The sequence below is a fragment of the Alosa sapidissima genome, chromosome 15 (genome assembly GCF_018492685.1).
Source record: "Alosa sapidissima isolate fAloSap1 chromosome 15, fAloSap1.pri, whole genome shotgun sequence".
In the NCBI taxonomy this organism is placed as follows: domain Eukaryota; kingdom Metazoa; phylum Chordata; class Actinopteri; order Clupeiformes; family Clupeidae; genus Alosa; species Alosa sapidissima.
Window position 1 is genome coordinate 3,725,855 of NC_055971.1, and position 20,612 is coordinate 3,746,466.

The 20,612-nt window shown below is 43.0% G+C and overlaps 1 protein-coding gene and 1 long non-coding RNA gene across 5 annotated transcripts in view; both read left to right on the forward strand.

The window, feature by feature from the left end:
• nrip1a (nuclear receptor interacting protein 1a) overlaps positions 1–10,291 on the forward strand; it is a 31,144-nt gene extending 20,853 nt beyond the window's left edge. For 3 of the 4 annotated variants that reach the window (XM_042063711.1, XM_042063712.1, XM_042063713.1), the window contains exon 2: positions 4,881–10,291. In XM_042063711.1, the coding sequence (XP_041919645.1) occupies positions 5,314–8,721 (3,408 nt within the window). In that variant the 5' untranslated portion in view covers positions 4,881–5,313 and the 3' untranslated portion in view covers positions 8,722–10,291. Of the gene's footprint in view, positions 1–1,744; positions 2,048–4,880 lie in introns of those variants that run through there. The other variant, XM_042063714.1, reaches the window with a different exon arrangement.
• Positions 3,363–20,538, forward strand: LOC121683868. Its single transcript, XR_006022933.1, has 3 exons — positions 3,363–3,378; positions 18,674–18,679; positions 20,349–20,538. It is a non-coding gene; the product is annotated as an uncharacterized LOC121683868 (long non-coding RNA).
• The last annotated feature ends 74 nt before the right edge of the window (positions 20,539–20,612 follow it).

A 20,612-nucleotide genomic window follows, 5' to 3' on the forward strand; every position in this document is an offset into this window, starting at 1 on the left:
CTTACTGTAGCTTTCATGCATGAATTATGAAAAGAATTATCTAAGTTTTTAATTTTAGTTTTTATATTTAATATTGTTTTTCTTACTCAAAGTTGACCTTGACCATTTTCTTTTCTTTTTAGATAATTTATTTTATTTAAAAGTTATTTAACTACCCACACATGTAGACACTGTGCAACAAAGGTGTAAGATGGGATGAAAGGCCACATCTTGGATTGATGATGCTATCAAACAATTAATATTTGGAAGAGAGAAGAGAATTTAAAAGATAGCAACTATTCTAAAATATTGCTATGCATCTACTGACACCGCCCATTAGATGTTGGGAGACAATAATCATTATAAACTAAGCCCAAATGGAATTAAATTAACTGTCCACATAATATGTGGACACCATGCATGATGAACAGTGCAGTCACGTTGCTAATTTTTGATTATTTATCTGGTGGATCAATGGACTGCTTTGCAGCATAACAAAATATTGTGTGATTCTGGACATTGAGGCAATTATCAAATTTGTAAACAATCCAGCCTAAGGCTTTCCTATATGGCGTTCTATCTGATCTTTACAGTGGATTTGAGAAGGCGATGATCCAAGGAAGCTATGGGATGAAAGCAATGCAGTGTTCTATGCCACCACAAACTGGCCGCGTCCCTGATGTGGTCTCTGTTAAGGCTCTCACTCCCACCGTGTGTTGTGATGCCAGACCTAATGAAGCTACTAGTGCCTGTCTGACCCTCCTAAAGCTTGATGTGGACATGTAAAAGCATAGGTTTGCTCTTGTTTCAGCGCTACATCTTTGATTGCTGTAAGATATGGATAAACCCCTTAGGTTATTATGTAAGTCAAATGCCTTAATGAAGTTATTTGATGTACAGTGCATTGCCTTGAAGAGTGGTAAGATATTGCTGGGAAAATGTATATCTTTACGCATCCTGTTCAATCACGTAGACCTTAGTTAATTTAGGTCAGAATGGTCACTCTTTCCTGAGAGGGTGTGTCCTTCATAATGAGGCCCTCCAATGCTGTTGAGCACATGCAGCATGGCAGGCACCTCCATTAAGTTATGTGAAGGAACACGGAGTGCTATCGTGGGATATCACAGACAAACAGTTCCTGCACTATTTCCCATGCCCACCTACATTTTCCCCTCAGGAAACACAAGTGTTCCTCATCTAGGCTAGAAAACACACATATTTATTCTGCCTTCCTAACTGTCAGAGCTGGACACATTTCTCAGCCAAGGCACCGTGTGGTGAATTGGTCGCAAGGCTTCCTGTGGTGTGACTTTGGGGTTTATTCACTATCCATTCCATTCTCCCCCATTTACCCACATGGATGGGACAGAGCGGTCACATATGTGTGCAGTACAGTACAGTGCAATGAAGAGCTGTGGTTCCTGATGTTAAAAACACACACACACTCATGCTAAATCTGTCCGAGGGGTAAGTAACCTCTCTGGCTTCAATATTTAGATTCCAGTGAATAGAGTGTGTGCTTAGTTTTACTCCTCACAACTGACTTATGAGGGGGAGGGTAGTCCTTTTCAAAGGACCAGGAGACATGTTTAGGTTGTGTGTATGTAGGTCAAGCTCAGGCCTTTCTTCTTTTTCTTTTCAACACTGCCAACCCCCCCCCCCCTCCCACCCAACTTGCTCAAGTCTTGCTTTGTAATTGGTGAATCCACAAAGAGGGGCGTGCTCCATCAGTGAAAACATTGATGCGTGATGCCCGTCATGCTCCTTTGGAAGTAGGTCACAGTGACCTAGTTTGCGTGGTGCGTGGCCCTGATTGACTGAGTCACTGAACGCTATCTCAGGAATGCGCTTGTTGCAGTTACGCCAGTTGATTTTGCGTCTCGGTCTAACAAGCCAGTCTTATTGTTGGTTTTTACGGAGGCAGCTGTGGCTGTCTTCTCCGAGTCCTAGCTGGGGATCTGTCTGCTTTGTAAATCAAATCTAACCTTGAGACATCTCTAATACCCGGGCCACATATGCTAAGCAAGAGTTGTCAGGTATTAAATGTGATCCACACCAACAAGGGCAGGTTTGTCACTTTTTATTATAACCTAATGCCTTGTATGGGCGCCAGCTGTTGCATCAACTAGAGAGACTCAGCAGTGAGGAGGAATGACCTTGAATTGAAATGGGGGATCTTGCAGGTTTTTTTTGCTTCATCATGCATTTTAAATAGCACAAATGGATTACAATTTCTGGATGAGGGGGATGTCATTTATTATCTGCTACATTTTTGGGGCTCAATTCATCTTAACACCTCTGGCCTACAAAGTGCGACTTTCAAACCAGATATCAAAATAATTTTTACCATTTTGTTTAATCAGGTCACTCATCTAACAAAAAATCTCTGAGTTCTCTTTTAGAGTTGACTACAGTTAAGCACTCATCATGATGGCATACTGTAGTGATGACAGAAATATGAGCTGAATAGTAGGCATTGGCATATCTAACAGATATGGCATTTTTGATCACCATTAAAATATTATGAAATATATTACTATTATTATAAAGTAAAATTGATGGTTTAATGGTTACATTTAATTTAATGAAGAAATTGAGAGTATATGAGGGTGGTTTGAGACTATAATTCTATACAGAACACTGTATGACCAAGACAGTTCAGTGTGTATTTAAAACCCTCTAATCCCATTTAAACTGGCTAGGAGACAAGCTGATTTCTCGTAACTCTAAAAACACGACAACAACAGAAGGATGTGTGTTCATGATTGGCCTCAGTTGGTCTTTCTGCAGTGGGCAGGTTTGTTTTGGGACTTCTTTAGCCTTTTCGTTAAAGGGAATGGGGTTGTTGTCAAGTACCTCTGTCATGCAGGGCGGCAGCTTGACAAGGCCTTAAGGTCTCCCCTCCACTCAGATGCTCTCTGTCGAACCTGCAAGTTCAGGTGCAAATTAGTGGTAGAGCCCACCCAATGGGCTGCTCTGAAGATGGGCTGACCATTAAGCAGTGTCAGAGTTGGCCTAGTTTGTCACAGGGAGCCACAGGCTTATTATTCCACCTTAACAGATCACCCTTGGTTTCTGGCGAAGTCTCCCAAGCCTTTAATTACTGGCCGAAATGCTGTCATTTAACTCCCTCGTGAGTGGTTTTAATTGCTTACTTCTGTGATGTGTGGGTTAATTGCCAGGGTCAGTGGTAAAGGACAAAGATATCCAATTTACTGGGCTAAACCATGGGCTGCAAAATCAGTGTAATGATAGTTCAAATGGCTGCCGTTCCCCACAGAGTTGTCAGGAGGTTAGTTATTGCTATGAACTCAAATCAACTGCCACAGTCTTCTTCCTAATTTCAGGCTCACGTGCTTCCCTACCTCATTGTGTATCGCCTCCTCATTTGATTTTGAGGTAGATGCTAGATTCAGTGGCATGATCATCAACAACAACAACAAGGATTGTTACAGTTTGAAAATGTAGAGCATTTTTTGGAGTAAACAAAACCACTTTTAGGGCAGAGTACACCCACACACACACACACACACACACAGAGAGAGAGAGGGAGTACAATGCTGGTGTTTGCGTGTGGGCTACAGCTGGTGGTGGGTTATCAGGGAGGCAGCAGGTAGGCGCTGACACAGCTCTGGGGGGAGTGGAGGGGGTGGGGGTGACCGCAGAGGAGGGAATGGGAGCATGAGGGGGCGTGACCTCAAGCACACTGATCTGCTTCCTCTCCATAAACGTCCACACACATAGACCCAGGCATGCACACACAGCATCAACACAGGGTCACAGCACACAGGCTCACCCTCTAATAGCCTGGTCTGTGACTCAGACCTAAATGGTATTATAAGTGGCACACTGGCACTCGTACACAAGGGCCTCTGCTTGCTGTGGTTTCATGGTCTCTTTTTCGTAATAACTTTGAAACATTGAAAACTTGGACCTTCTCCAATCATGTTTGGTTCAATGAGTCGGACATCAGTCTTGGCCTATATGGGCTTTTTTTTCTGCTTTTAACGTGCATATGGAGGAGTAGTCTTATTCTTGGCATTCAAGTGGGTTATCTTGGCACCAGTTCTGTCAAAACATCTCATCTTTGCAAGGATTACACTGTCTTGTTGTTTCACTTAATACCTGGCCAATCAATCAAGTCTCTTTGTCTTTCACTGTTGTCTATATTTGTAGCCATTATGAGCCTCTAGTCTCTAAGTCTCTAATTCCTATACCTCATTGCCAGTGGTCACAATAAGCAGTGGGCTAATTGTAGGTTATGAACTTGCTCCTGTAGCCATGACCTTTTTTACCCTACCCTAGAGTCCTCGGCAGACCTTGGTCTCATGCGTGTGGCAGCTGGGGAAGGAAAGGGCGAGTGAGTGAGTGCAGTGACAGTGTGCACGTAAGTGCGTGCTCAGGACTAATCCCTGGCCAAGATCTTTCGCATGAGAGGGGAAACGAGCTCTTGGAAGGCCCAGCGCATGCATGCTAGAACAGACCCACATTTAATGTACTGCTTTAGGGCTAGATCCCAACTGCCTGCCTCTCTGTCCTCACTCACACATACCCTCCAGAGCAGTGAGGGGGAAAGGCATTTCTTATTTCTTTGGAAGAAAACCTGTTTATAAATCTGCATAGTATTATTTGTCAGTTTTATTTTTTAAATATCAATTTCAGTATTTTGTTCATTGTGGGAAAAGGTTTGAGACAGCCTAAAAGACCAAACATGATTAGCTAATGTGGGCACACAATTTATTTTGTTATCAAATTGAATTAATCAAATTGCAAGGGAGAAAAGAGTGCCTAGCAATAAAGTGAAATAATGCAATCGTTGCAGGAATGTTTGGCAGCTTGATCCTTTGTGCTACTCTGTCATTGCCCAGGGTTTCTCATGCTCAATTGTTTTTGTCTTGTAGGTTCTTCTGTGGGTGAGCCAGTGGTCAGGAGGTTAGGCTGTGGATGAGGATCTTCACAGGCATCCCTGAAGCCTTGGGGCAGACTGACCGCATGGCGGCTGCCATGGAATTTCACAGGGGAGGCTCTGACATGCCCCTGTTCAATCCTTTCCGGGGGCTGTAACAAATCCACATGAACTTCCCTCGTCAGTGGACAGTCATGACGCAAACAAGGTCATCTGGTTAATCTGTGAAAAAATCTGATGCATGCTCCTTTTGTTCTTCTTCAAGATTGGATCAAAAAACATCCCTATCATTACATTTTGTACCTTTTGTAACTTTTAAAATCACCGATTCCTAGCTTAAAAAGGACAAAGAAGAGGAAAATATTTTTATTTATTTTTTTATTTCTCTGTCGTGGTGGCGAACCATATTAGAGACTATAGTGTTGAACATGACTCATGGGGAGGAACCTGGCCCTGAGACGCACCAAGATTCTGCTGTTCTAACTTATCTCGAAGGCCTACTCATGCATCAGGTCACCGGAGGCCAGGCTGCCACAGCTACACAGAGATGCCAGGCTGGGCACGGCAACCAGGAGCAAGGCAACAGCAAAGCACCTGCACCAGGCCAAGGGCAGCCTAACCATGCCCCTCCACCACAAGGCACTGAGCCGGAGAGGACCGCACCCCACACTGGGGTCACCCAGCACCTTAAGAAGGCCCGGCTGCTGAGGTCCGAGGCCTGGATGGAGCACGAGAGCAGGAAGAGGCCGACGCCCCCGGCAGAGTTGAATGGCCAGAGACACAGAGAGTTGGAGGAGCACGCCGCTGCCCTTAACGGCTCGGCGAAGTGCAAAGGTGAGAGCACGCTGCTGGCGTCCCTGCTGCAGTCCTTCAGCTCAAGGCTCCAGAATGTGGCCCTGTCACAGCAGCTCGTGCAGAGTCTGAAGCATCAGCAGGTGCAGCAGCAGGAGGCCAGCGGCCACATAAACAAGGGCCCAGCAGAGGACGGGAAAGAGGCCGGACCGTGCCGTGAGTCGGCCTCCAGTCGCCTCAAGGGCCTGATGAAGAAGAACAAAGTCCAGAACCACAGCAACAGTGTGCCTTACCAGCGCAGGCGGGCCAGCCAAGAGAGGCAAAGTGAGTCGCCAAAGGTGCTGCAGAAAAACGCCCAGTCCTCCTCCACGGAGTCACTCTCCTGTGCAGAACGGCTGAAAGCGGTGGCGAACCTGGTGAACATTAGGTCCAGTCCGGCCCCATCCCCCAGACCCAGTGTGGCCTGCAGTCAGCTGGCTCTTCTGCTGTCCAGCGAAGCTCACTTGCAACAGTACTCTCGTGAGCAAGCCCTCAAAGCACAGCTCGCTGGGCGGTCAGCAAGCGAGAGGCTGGCAGCCATGGCCACGCATAAAACGCAGGACACAAAACAGACGACCACATCAGACACTGTAAGCTCCTTACAAGCCAAAAACGGATTGGCCCCCATGGCATCAGCGTCCAGCAGGCAGAGTACAAGTGTGACTCCTCCAGGGCCTGGCAGGACAGCGGGCTCCCCTCGGCCACTGCTTCCGTTCCGAGAGCGGCGGCCCTTTGAGAGACCTTTCGCCAGCAGGCCGTCTCAAAACTGCAGCAGTTTACTTTTGCAGCTGCTCAACAACCACAACACACAGCATCAGCTCAACAGCCAGGGCCACCTGCGCAGTGACTTGAGCGCCACATCTCACCGGGGCTCGCCTGTGCTCTCTGAAGGGGGGCACTCCAGTCCAGACAGCAGCTTCCTCAAAGACAGCAGTGACGCCGAGAGCAGCAGCTCCAGCTGCTCCCCAATAGACCTCTCTCTAAAGGGCAGGAGGGTCAGTGCCCCACCGGCCACCTCCTCGGCCTCCTCCTCCACCTCCTCCTCCCCAGCTTTAGACAGAATAACTGAGGGTCTGATAAACAAGTGGAAGCCTGAACCCCCTCCACCCTCTGCAGTTTGCAGCAAAGACAGAGAGCTTGAAAGTAACCCTGAAATGAAGCCCCATCACAAGGTTACACTTTTGCAGTTGCTGCTAGATCATAAAAATAACGGGAATGTAAACAAAAGTCTGGATAATCCAGATTTGCACCCAGTCATAATCCCCAAGGTTAGCAGGGCGCCAGTGGCCAGACAGACTGTAGTTAATAGGTGTGAGGAAATAAGGACTCTCAGTCCTCAATGTGGACTTGTTAGCAAAAGTCCCCTGATCTTACCCACTTTGTCATATGGCAAAGACACCAGCAGTACATCCTCCCCTTACAGTTTATACGACTCTTCTCATTCACAGTCCATTCCCTTAGATCTGTGTAAAAACAAATCCTTCCCAAGTGAGCCAAGTGTCACCGAGCCCGCTTTCAGTGCCAGTAAATTACTGCAGAATTTAGCCCAGTCTGGAAAACAAAGTGCAAGCTCATCCCCACCACTCAAAACCTCCATGCCCTCTGTCCAGAGGCACCCTCAGGAAATGAAGCTTGATCACAGTGTGACTTTACTGGATAGACTCACGGCACCAGTTCAGCAGAGCCCCTCACCTAGATCTGAAGGGGCCTACTTAATACCCCCACGACGGCCCGAGTCCTCGCAGTCCACTTCTGAAATTGAGAATCTTCTGGAAAGACGGACAGTACTCCAGCTTCTCCTGGGAAATGCCACCAACAAAGACAAAGTGGGAGGTAAGAGGAAACGAGAGGCAGGCCGGGGCAACTGCCAAGAGCTGCAGTCGAGCCTCTGCGAGAGCTTGGGTGCCTCCAAAAGCCCTGTGAGAGATGTTACAGTGAAGACTGAACCCAGAAGGGAGCATCACACCAGTGACCATGACAGGGAGGTCAAACAGAGCCAGAGTATGATGTCAGACTCCAGCAGAAGCAGTCCTCTTAGTCTTCCTCATGTGACAGTCATTAAGCAGGAACCCATATCCCCAGAGATGATCCCTAGAGATGGTCTTCTCAGCCATCTTTTAAAGCAGCCAAGGGCTGTCCTCTTCAGCACCCCAGACAACTCCCACAAGGTGTCCGTCAAGGAGGAACAGCAGGAGCACCAAGGGCCAACTATCCCTAAGAAGCGGAAATATTCCATGGAGCCAAAAGCACAACCCACAGGGAGTGAGACTTGTGCGCTTCCTGACAGCCTTGACACCCAAAAGGTCAACAACAATGGCTCTGCCTCTGGCTTGCCTGGCAGCCCGGAGGTCAGAGGTCCACGGAGCCCTCCCGTTGCAGACAGCCCACCAGTGAGGTGCCCTGTCAGTGAGTCTCCTCCAAGTGACAGCCGTGGATTTAATGTGCTGAAGCAGCTCCTGCTCTCTAACAACTGTCTGAGGGAGCTCTCTCAGCCGGGAGGACCCACAGGCTCTCCCAAGCACAGCTACACTTTCAATGGCAGCAGGGTCCATCAGCCCTCTGGGCACAGCACTGAAGCCGGTGTCCAGAGCCGTAGTCCTGTCCCACTGCATGGTCCAGCTGACCCGAGGTCTCTGCATGCTGGGCACATGAGCCATAGTGCTCCTGGATCACCTTGGGGGGTTCAGGGCACACCACAGTCTCCAAAACCAAAACCTACACCCACTGGTGGGGACGAGGACATCTCCCAACCAGACTCGCCTCGACTGATGAGGTCCAACCCCATTTTGTACTACATGCTACAGAAGGGCAATGCAGACTTGTTGAAAGAGCGTGAGCGGGGTCGGACAGCATGTCAGGTGCAGGTGAAGGTAAAAGAGGAACCACCTGCAGACATGCAGGGCTTTGAACACATCCTGACCCCTAGACACAGTGAGGAGGATCATACAGAGAGACCTCAGAGTGAAACTCAGAGGCTCAACGGTTCACTCAAGAAATGCCAGTGATAAAATCAACAGTCATGTCAATCTGTGGATGTATATTGACTAGACATTTCTTTGTGGCTGTTTGGCTTTCCTCCCCTTTTTTAATCTGCAATTATTTCTAATGGAGGAAACAATTCCCAGACATTTGCAAAACATTGCTTTTCCTTTTGCTTTGCTTTTTGTTTACATGTATAATGTAAAACTGTTTCACAGAAGAGATAAAATGTTGCTGAGTTGAGAAACAACCATCTCCATTTATCTATGACTGTGCTTCATCCACTTGATGACCTTGTTTGTTTTGTTCTTGTGTTCTATACATACTTAAAGCTGATTGTAGCATTTTAATCTATGTTACACTTTTTTACTTGCAGAATACATTTAATATGATCCCTTTCTGTGGGAAGTGCAACCAAACAGTACTTTTAAATATTTTCGACAATATTTCACTAAAAGTAATAAATAATAAGAAAAATAATTTGTTTATAATTGTGAGACTGTGTCTCACTCTCAGAAACTAGCATTTTTTATTTTGAAGAATGATCATTTAAAATTTGCAGCTGAGGTTTGTAATATTATAGATGCCCCTATTACTGAGCCAAATGGGAATCTATTATCAATTTCATTTAGTCAGGGATGGTGCAATGCCGATGGATTAATGTTCTGATGCTGTGACATTGTCTCCACATTTCATGGTACGTGATGTGGGCTGAATACAATTTGTATTTTTTTTTTTCTGAAGCCTCTTTAATTTATTCATTTAGTCAACTATTTGGTGAACTGCTTGGTGTAAGTTGTTGTAGCATTTGAACTGTGCCAACATGTCAATTTTTACTTTAAAAAACAAAAACAAAATCATTGGCTAAAAGGGGCATACTGTAACAACAACAGCTTCTTCAGTCAGCTTTGGCCAATAAACATACACTGGACAAGTGCAGTCTCTTTGGTGTAAACATTGGTTGAGTGAGTTAGATCCACGTGAGGTGGCCGGTCCAGGTGGACTATGAGGTATACCTAAAGTCGGCTCAAAGTCAAAGCTATTTTGTGGGTCATGGATGTCAAAGGGTGGTCAAAGATGCAAAAGGGTTTTTTGTGTCCCACAGAAAGTTTGCTGAAATGTTACATTTTGAAGTCTTACATTTTCCTAGGTATTAGTTTCATTGCTTTTCTTTTCCTTAAAAGACTTGTCATAGACTCATTACAATCTATATTTCTGTAAATAGCCAAAACTTTATGAAAGATGAGCTATTTTGTATGGATGAAAGAGAGCTGTTTTAAATTCCCAGAGGAAATATTAACACTGTTGTGTGACACTGTACATAACTTTAAAGAAAATGTTCTTTTTGTTTCCAGTCCCTCTTTTGCATGTGTCTCTACATGGTAATATTACAGTAATCTGTTCTGCAACATGTTGTGTTATGTCTGATATTGACTGCCTGTTGCATGATGATGCATGGGATGGTCCCTGTGTAACGCTGGACATGGGGATCTTCTGAGTCTTAAAGCATAGGTATTTTGTCATGAAGCCCATAGCATTAAACAATGTGATTTGTCTGTCAGTCATAAGAAGTAGACTGCTGAACAAAAGATAAAAGAAGAAAAAAGAGAAACCGTTTAAAATTTTGGAAACAGATGTGCATTATACTTGTTTTTTTGTTTGTTTTGTTTTTGTTTCTTTATGTTGTTCTTTTACAAGTAGAAAACCAACAATCAAGCTCTACACAGTACAAGTGCTAAAAATCATTTTTGGAGCTTCAGAATGAATGCTTGTTTAAAGAAGTATATAAATATATATAAATATATGTATTGTTTTCTTGCAGGTGAACTGCTATATTATGATTATGGTTATTAATATTATCATTTTTTTAATGTTTTCATTTTTGGTGTTTACTTGCACAGATTTTAAATAAAGTACTAAAATGCACAACTGGAATAAAATGGATTTATTCTTGGAAAATCCTGTTCCTGACATATGAAGTACTTATCCTGAGAAAATATGCTGTATATTGCTGAGCATGCGCTGCTGTTTATCAGTGCATTTTCAGGTCAGCACACATACCGGTACTAATGGTATACTGTACTGTATGTGCATAGAGTACATACATACAGAGAGATTGCTAATATACATATGCTGCATACTGTGTAGCCTATACAGGAGCAGAGTTGTAGCAAGCCAATTGGCTACAGGCAATGCACCTTGCAAACAGCACAGCAGGCACTAATAAAAGCTAGCTGGTCTGCTAAGGAGATTTTTTTTTTGCTAATATACTTGACACTGTTAAGATATGTTTACATCTTCTTGCGATTTGGGACCCAGAAATTCCTCATACACTGCAATTTAGTATGTACAGCCTATTATGCACAGCAGTTTGAATTGATAGATCCAATACACACTAAATAAATACTTATTTTATAGTAATATTATTTAAACCCCACTTTTCCTTGGTTGTTAATGTAGAGAGATACATTTGCAAATGAATATAGATATGTTTGAGGTACATCCATACATACAATTTACCATTCCATAAAATAAATAGCATGCACTGCTTCTGATGAATGACAGAGCAGAGAAGAAAGTTTTGACTATATTCAGACTCCCAACCTTGTAGCTGGCCTACATACTATGCTGAGCCCTCACTTGTGACCTTAATTCCTGTTGGTCACTGTGACATAAATGTGTAAGGAAGTGATCGAGTGGGTGTGACCCCGAGCTTCAGCTGGGTCACCATCAAGAGAGATCAGTGGCCTGTGAAGAGAATTATTCCAGAAAGAGACACTCTGTGAAGAAAAGCAGCCTCCCTCAGGCTCACGGTTTGCATCTCGAGAAATAGAAGAGAACTCATGCACACAGAGATCCATCGGCCTCAGAGAAAGAGACTCTCTCTCCCTTAGCTATACAAACACAATGCTAATGTCTCTCTCTCCCTTAGCCATACACACACAGTGCTAATGTCTCTCTCTCCCTTAGCCATACACACACAGTGCTAATGTCTCTTCTCCATCACTTTCTCTCACACACAGTAATTACCTCTCTTTCTGACAAACCCTTTCTTTAAAAACACAAACAATCATGTTGCAGTTTGAAGCAGAGTTCTTTGTGGTCTGTCAGACTAAAAAGCGTGTCTTTCGGGTTGCCTGGTAGGAGTTCTGGAAGCTGCCTTCCCTATCGGAGGGCCGTGCCATGCAGACAATGGCAGGAAAAGCGACGCAAGGTCAGAGGAGTGAATCAGCAGCATGCTGGAGGTGCGAGATAAATGACACCAACAAGCAGAGGGGAGTTACGGCTCTTGGCATCACAAGAAGCAAGGTCACCGGGCTGCACAGTCCTGATTCAATAGATTTTCCGTTGAACTGAAAGATATGACAAACGTCTACTGCTCACAGCAGTGCTGGAGAGACGCCTCACACCTGCAGCTGACAGACCATTGTTTTGTTTTCAGGCAAGACTGTGCACAAATGTCCAGTTCATGCCAGTTCAGGTCATTATGAGATGTGCACAATGCAAAATCTCCACGTTGATCACAAAATAAATCTGTGAAATACCTCAATACATCTTTGATGCCAACATAAGACGAAGGTGCCATTTTTAACATCCAGAGTGGGCTAACCATCTAAAAGCCTGAGCTTAGCTTTCAGGTCCCCTATTCAACTAATGCACTGAAATTTCCCTCCAAAAAAGTCTCCTGTCAGTGATCCATTCGGCCCTGAGCTTTGATGGATGGAGAGAGGGAGTAGAGCCGCGTTAGCACTCGGTATAAGTGGATGACACACTTCATGTCCCTGCTGAAGGTTTTACAGATCCTCGCCCGGGTAATTGGATGAGAGCTTGCGTGCATTTTTGTTGGGTTAAAGAAAGTTGCACAGTTGGCATGAATCTGCTGATGTGGAACAATACACATAAAGCATGCCCTGCTGCGCAGATGAGAGCTAATGACCCCTGTGCTTAAGTGGGAGAATGGAAATCTTATATTTGATTTATATTATTCAGAGGTCCACAGCTGCTGTATATGTTGGTATGTTACACACACACACACACACACACACACACATCTGTCATAGATGAACTCAATGTACAAGACATTACATGCACCTTGAAAAAGTCACCATAACCTCCACAGTCTTTCCTACCAAAGAGCAGACTAATCTGGAAGTGAAACATTTTGTTCTTGTTTTTTCTACTTCCCATCAACCTGCAAAGTCAGTCTGTACTGCCATGGGGAACTTCGAATGAAAAGGGGAGGGGAGGATGAATGAAGTGTCCTCCTCATATAGGCTACATATGTTTCAATATCAATTATATGTTTCAATTATTATTACTTTTCCTGAGAGATATATAACATTATGCCACTTTTAAAATCATGCTCTAATTATCTGACGTTTCAGTTTAATGTTCCTGTATTTATGTCTGGGAAATGAGTGAGTGTTGTAATGTCTCACTTTAACTGGAAAGGCTGAAAGTTCAAAGGCAGAGCAGAGGTTAAGTGAGATCTCAGTTTGTGCAAGACTATGACCCTGGATTTGTGTACAGTATGTCTGCATATGTGCCTGGGACATTGTGTGTGTGTGTGTGTGTGTGTGTGTGTGTGTGTGTGTGTGTGAGAGAGGGAGAGAAAGAGAACTTAGCTCAGCGGATGTGAACAGTAAGATTTTGTCTCCTGAGCAGAAGGGCGCCTGAGTCACACTGTACACATCCCCTGATGTTGACTTCCACTTTATTTGATCTTCCAATGATTACCCTTTGCTTAAACTTCATGTAACCTTTAGTCTAGCAGTGAACCTACCCTCTGCGGACATGTTTGTCAGGCTTGAACTAACAATAACCCCTCGCCTGCCTTGACAACAAAAAGGGAAAAGAAATTAAACAAATAAGAAAGCCATTCAAACAGAGGCCAGGTTATGGAGTTTGACAGCTATCTGTTTTTCAGAGACTTCTGTAAGAAGAGAAGACTGGGAGTCTTTTCTAAATGCTGGCTTTGATGTTCAAGGCTAAGTCAGTGGTCAGAGCTTTCTGGATGTGGTACAAAGGGTCAGAGAGGAGCAGAGGAGATTTGATTAAGGTCAGCTCTTTAACATCAAACCGAAATTGTATCTTTTTTCCATCACAAGAAAACAATTTTCCAAACAAAGCATTGGCTATCAAACTGATAACAAGCCCTTACATGAACATCCACTGGCCCATTCAAGCGCATGACACAGACAGCAGTACCATGTCTGATGATGAAACAATCTTATTGCTTAAAAATTGAATGGATAATTTTTGCATTTGCTTAACTTAATTGCACCCTACAGCTGGTAAGGTACAGTAGCCTACTTCAATTTCATTATGAATTTACCATCAAATGCAATACTGCAGATTCCTATAAAAGCCCAGTCATTTAACTCCCATTTTGTGTTTTTTTCCATCCTGCATACACCCTATTGTTGACAGCTGCCTCAGACATTAAACCTCTATCCTCTATAAGGGTTCAGAGTCATGCCCTTTTGACCTCTGCAGTTCAAGGATTTTATTTTAGTCCCTGACCTGTTTTTCACCTTTCCAGATAATTAACACAGTAAGATGAGTAAAATAGGCAGACTTAGAGAGTATCTCTAACAAATATTCCTTTAGGGAAAAATGTCTTTCAGCTTATCCCACAGATATTTGCTTACAACAAGGTAAAAACTGACATACTTAGCCTGCCCTTTGGAAGGCAGCCGTGCGCTCTTTTGTGAGAGACCCAGGACACAGAGGGCAAAAAGAGGTCACAGCTGACTGATTCTGCTTAATGTCAGACAGCGTGCTGTGGGAAGAGTTCTCGAGCATGGCGCAGGCATAGAAACAACAATGTCTGCATTCATTGTAGTACATCAGCCTTCTTCCTCCAGCAAGAAGCTTTATTTATCTGTTCTTATTGCTGCCAAGACTCCCTCCACCAACTGCCAACTGGTATGTCAAATGGTGGTCACTGAGGTGTAAAATGTTGAAGGTAGACTAGCATGCATAGGTCAAGACCTTCTAATCGGGCTAGCGCTAACCACAGATTTAAAACAAACTCTCCCTGTCCTCTAGCCAGGGAACACCCAGACACTCACAAGAGCAAATCCCAAATTTCCTGAATGTTTGTATGGGTATTCCCAGGCTACTTCTCCTCAGCTCCCTCTCCTTCTGTTTTACCCAGACCATCACCTGGGTTCTTCTGTTTGTCTAGAAGCCTCCCAGAGCTGCTGAAGGCTGAGGCAGTCACAACAGACAACATAAATACATATTTGTGTTATGGCCTAATTTACCAATTAAGTCAATAATATAGTATTTTTTTAATATCGGTTGTATTATTATTAATAATATTATTATTATTATATAACTTCCATACTACCATTTCTATGGAGTATTTATTTTTAGATCACTGAACTACGGCCTATCAGTAAAATGTATAGAATAAGGCGTTTGATTTGACTGATATGTCCTTCTTCATTTTCTGTATTGGCCTTGGTGCGCAACCAAAGCCTGCATCTTTGTTTAACATCCCTTGTCAAGATAATGTTGGAGAGGATGGGAATAAATGAATATTCAGTGCAATTTGGGATAGACCTATCAGTTTGACATAAAGGAACTCTGACTGCTATGTTTATGGTTTTGCATTGACTATTTAGATAAGAACGAGTCGTTCATCCTCAGACTACAGTGATAAGGATAGATATCAATGACTTTGAGAAAATAATACAAACAAGAAAGTCAACTGTGTCATTAATAACCAATGACTGGATCCTTTTAGAAATGTGGCGCGTCGTATTCCAAATATCTATCTTATACCCACTTTAGAGAATCTGACGGCCAGCCGCCTTGCTCTCTTGAATTGGCAGTGGCGCCAGGGTGTTTGGTGTTATTGCGCCACTGTGTGGTCAGTCAAGAAGGAAAATGCCGTTTGGAATTTATGAAAACGAGAAGAAGGCCTAGACTTCAATTAAAATATCATCAGGATCATTCAGGATTTAGATTCCGCATTTCACCGGCGATAAACAAGAATAAGCGATAGCCTAAATCAATTCCATGGGCCTATTTTACTGCTGTTATTACTACTACTCTTTTACTGATTTGTGATTGAGCAAAGCTCCTTTTAATTCGTTGGTGGATAAATTTAGTTATTCCTTGCGCAACGCAATAAAAAATGCATCTAGCTTATCATTGTAAATAGCGGAAAGTAGGCTAGACTAGGCTACAACAATGGGAGGAATTATTTAGAATCACTTTGAACGAACGAAGGTAATGAGGTAATGTGGCTGATGTATCCTATTTAAATACCCCTGCAGCAACAACAACAACAAGAAAACACATCATGGAAGGTAAACAATGAGATGAGAGTAGAGTAGGTTACCAGCCCTCACCAACAAAAAAAAAATGCAGTTATGAGACAAAAAACCCCTACAGGCCTAATGCTTTACAATAACATCTCCATGTGCAAAATATTGGATTTCTGCAGTTAAGTGCAGTTTTCACATAGATCTCCACTTCTCGAGGTCACCAAGTACTGTCAGTATGAAAAAAAACCCAAACCAATCCGTTTTACCTAGCTCAAGCAAAGTCCTTTTAGGCAAGTGCCTCCACTTGGTGGCCATATTGTAACGTTTTTTGGGCACTTATCGGCCATCTATTTCGGCAAAAATGCGCGTGCGCAAGGCTTCACTACACCAACTTTGCTCCAGCAGTGAGATCACAACACATGATTGGCACGATGTATTCACAACACACCACATGATTGGCACAATGTATTCACATGTTGACTTTTTTTGCTGTGGAAGGAGCGGGATATGTGTAGACAACTGCCATATTGGCATTACAAACTAACCCCATGCATTTCTATGGCGGATTTTTGAGTGTTGTGTCTCTTTATTAGAAAGTCTCTGGCTTGAGTTGCTACCGCCAGCAGCTAATGCAGTCAGGCAGCTACAGCACTACACTTTGTGGGCATGTAAATGGGAGCTCACGGGCATGCACTCTAGCTGCCTGGCTGTAGCAACTCGAGCTAGGTAAAACCGATTGTTTTTTGTTTTTCTACTGACTGAACTCGGTGACCTCGAGAAACGGAGATCTATGTGAAAACTTGCCAGATTTCTCCTTTAAAGTAGTATAATTTTCTGTAAGGGAGAGACATCAAGTCCTTTTATGCAAGTGCCTCCACTCTGCGGCCATATTGCAACGTATTTTGGGCACTTGTCGGGCATTTCGAGCAAAACAGTGCATGCCCAAGTCTTCACAACACCAACCTCCAGCAACGAGATCACAACACATAATTGGTACAATGTATTAACAACACATCACATGATTTGCACAATGTATTCACATGTTGACATTTGGCAGCCGAAGGGGCGGGATATGTGTAGTAACTAACCCCATGCATTTCTATAGAGGATTTTTGGAGTGCTGTGTCTCCTCATTATAAAGTCTCTCGAGACATCTACAGTACTAAACAAAATCCCTCACACTTTTATAAGCTAAAGGTTAAGTAAATGCATAAGAGAACATTCAGAGATGAGGGACGTGAGGCCCAGAGATAGGATACATCTTAATGTTGAGAAGCTGTTATACTCTACTAGTCTAGGCCCAAGCAGAGGTGGGCACAAATACATCAAAAACTATTTTGTTACAAATTACAAATACTGGCTCATGAAATGTAACTAAATAAAATACAAAATACTGATGTGAAAAATGTATTTAATTAAAATACAAGTAATCAGTAATTTGGAAATACAAAAGTACCCACACAATAATCATGGTACTAACAAGGCATATTATTGAAATGTACCCCAAGAGACAAGAAATACTATTTTTGATTGGCTGGCAGGGGTTATTAATTCTGTACACTGGGGCACCTATGAAGTAGATCTGGTAAAAAATGTAATCACCATCCCATATCAATGTAAACAATGATTGAACTGACAAGCAGGCTTCGCAACAGTGGAATCAACTGTAACAAAGCACCCACCATAATTTTCCGTAACCAATGTAAGTAGTACAACAAATTGAACAGGTTGGCCTCTTTTTAAACTGAACTACATTTCCCTTGTTGTGCTATTGTGCTATAAATGCATGCCTACTGGCAACATGGGGGATAAACAGAATAACAACCTATAAGGTGTCCCAATATACGGAATGAATTAACTTGGGAGATAATTCCACTCCGGGAGGTCTTTGTCTCCGTCTCCTCCATTATTATGACCGCCGCTAGCGAAGCTAGCGAAGTGGTCATAGCCTATAGGGATTGTCAAAGTTTTTTTTTTTTTTCCCTGTCATGTACTTCCTGAATTTTTGGTCAACGATACCCGGGACACCGAACCACCGGGACACATGAAATTTGGTGGGTATGTAGCCCCACTAGACTTTTACGGAAAAAATTTGTTTCGTCCCCGGGGTCCACTCCCCCCCCCCGTGCTGGGCACCCCCGAACCGCAAAAAAAACAGTTTTTCCTAAATAACTACCTGAACCGTGGCACCGAGGATGAAGAATCTTTTATGGTATGTTGGTCTCAAGGGCCCACATCAATCTGGCCCATAATCACTCATTTGTGATTTGCACCCCCCCGGTAAAAAATGAAAATGCAATATTATTCTGCTTTAATCGCCCCTATCTTCAGTTAAGATGTTCAGAACTGCACCAAACTGCACACACAGGCACCCATTTCTTCTTGAAGCCGAAATAAATCTGAGGATGTTTATCGGACATGCTTGGTTTTTACTGCAGGTACGTTAATCTTATAATATCAATAAGGACCTAGGTAATGTTACCGTTAGCGTTGGTTGAGTGATGGAGGCCAATTTGATTGATTGCATTTGTAGAAAACTATAAATGCGGTTATACCAAGCAAATTGATAGCAGCACTGTAATTGTATCTTTCGACTGTCATTTGTTGCATGTGCTACAAAAATCATTCTGTGCAATGGAAGATTTACCAACGTTACACCGGTCTGATACAGTTTTGCCTATACATGCGTGAGACTGAGACGCCTGTTTATTTTGTTTTAAGTGCGTGCAGGGTGTGAGAGGGGAATCGATGTGCTTTGATTCCAGCTTGGTAGTTGTAGTCTGTGAAATTAAAAAGCACGTGTGTGTGAATCCAAACAATGACACTTTCATTTCATTATGGCTGCTTTAGCAACACACCTTAAGCTACTGTGTAGTGGGTCCCATTTAGAAGTGGCTACTTCATTTGCGCTTTCCTTGACTCATGGAGCTGCGTGAATGTTATTACAACTTTTCGCCACGATATGGCAGTTTAAGTCCGCTTGATACTGTAAGGCGTAAGCCATTGGTTTCCAAAGGAGATTTTATTTGTGTCGCCAGCATAGCCTATTGACAATTTATGTTGTAAATAGGCCTATATAAGCCTACCTGTAGCTTAGGGAAGCTAACAGCTTTCTATTAGGATAGTGTGTTAGTTACAGTTTTGTCATAACTCCCTGATGCATTTTTGCATTTAGAATAGCCAGAGCGTGAACAATATCGGGTGCCTATGACTAGGCTTGGTGAACCCAGCCTGATCTGCCCGCTATTTATTTTTTGATTTCTTAAAAGATTGAGGTTGGTCTGGTGAAAGCCAGACTAGCCATGGACCTCAGTTACACAATGCAAGGGAACATGAATAAGCCTATATTTGCACGAACAATAACGGACAACAGCTCTTCAACTTTGGCCCGTTAAAATGTGTATGAACAGTCTAGCGACGCATTTCATCAAGGCACATTTGGACATGTCAGTTATTTGCACCACTAGATGTAAAACAGCATTTCGTTTCAGACTACTGTTACTTAATTTGTGCATTAACAATAACGTTTCAGACTACTGTTACTTAATTTGTGCAGACAATAAAGTATTACATGAACTAAAGATGACTAAAATCTTATGTAGAAGAAGAAACATTCACAAAAAATCCATCCATCCAAAAATGACCTTTGTTTTTGATAGCTGTTGAAAACAGCACGGAACTGACAGAGATGTTTTTGTTTATAAATAAATAAATAAATAACATTATGCTGATACCTTTTGCTTTTCCCAAATACAATGTAGCCTACAGGTGTAAGTGACCTTTCATCAATCCAGTTGCAATGGATGAACTGTGATGAACTGCCCTACTTGTGATTGTTTAGAGATGTTAAAGGTTTTATAACAATGCTACATCTTCTTTGGCTATTCTACAATCTATTCACCTTTTCAGCACCAGTAGGCTACTCTCTGTGCAGCCGCATACACACACTCAGGCATGCCAAACAAGCATACACAAACGTTTCAAGAGTGGGGGATGGAGTAAAATATGGAGACAAATTGAAGTGTGATTTATTTTCGCGGAACGGATGTACAGGACTGAGCGGCGGTCATATTTTGTACCACTATGCGGTACATCTAGTTTCTGCATATCAGGGCACCTTAGCGGATGTTACTCCTTACATAAATCCTTATGTCAAATCCAAGTTTTAATACTGTCCTGTAGTGAGAATGAACATCACCTATTAGGTACTCAAGGTCATGGGGTAAAAGGCCATGGTCCTAATATTCTTCCTCAGCATATTAGCTGTATCGTTTTCAAATTGTAGCCTTGTAGCACTTAACACACCTGACAATTCAAGCTCCTAGTTACTTTTTAGATTCTGTCAACTTCCTTACATGTTCTAAGCCTAAGAGGTTCTAAGGGGCTTTTAGGTTGTCTACAGGGTGACAAAAATTGACATAAACAAACAAATTGGGTTTACACCCCATGTTGTCCTTACAGAAGGGTGATAAAGTTGACCATTTTGGCTCCCACAATTGACTTTTCTTTTCATTTTTTCAACTTTACACATGTTCAAAGGGGATCGTAATAGAAGAAAGTTGGATCTAACACTTTTAAGTTGGTCACAATGTGGCATACCACAGCAAGAAAAATGAAAAATGGAAAATGGGTAAACA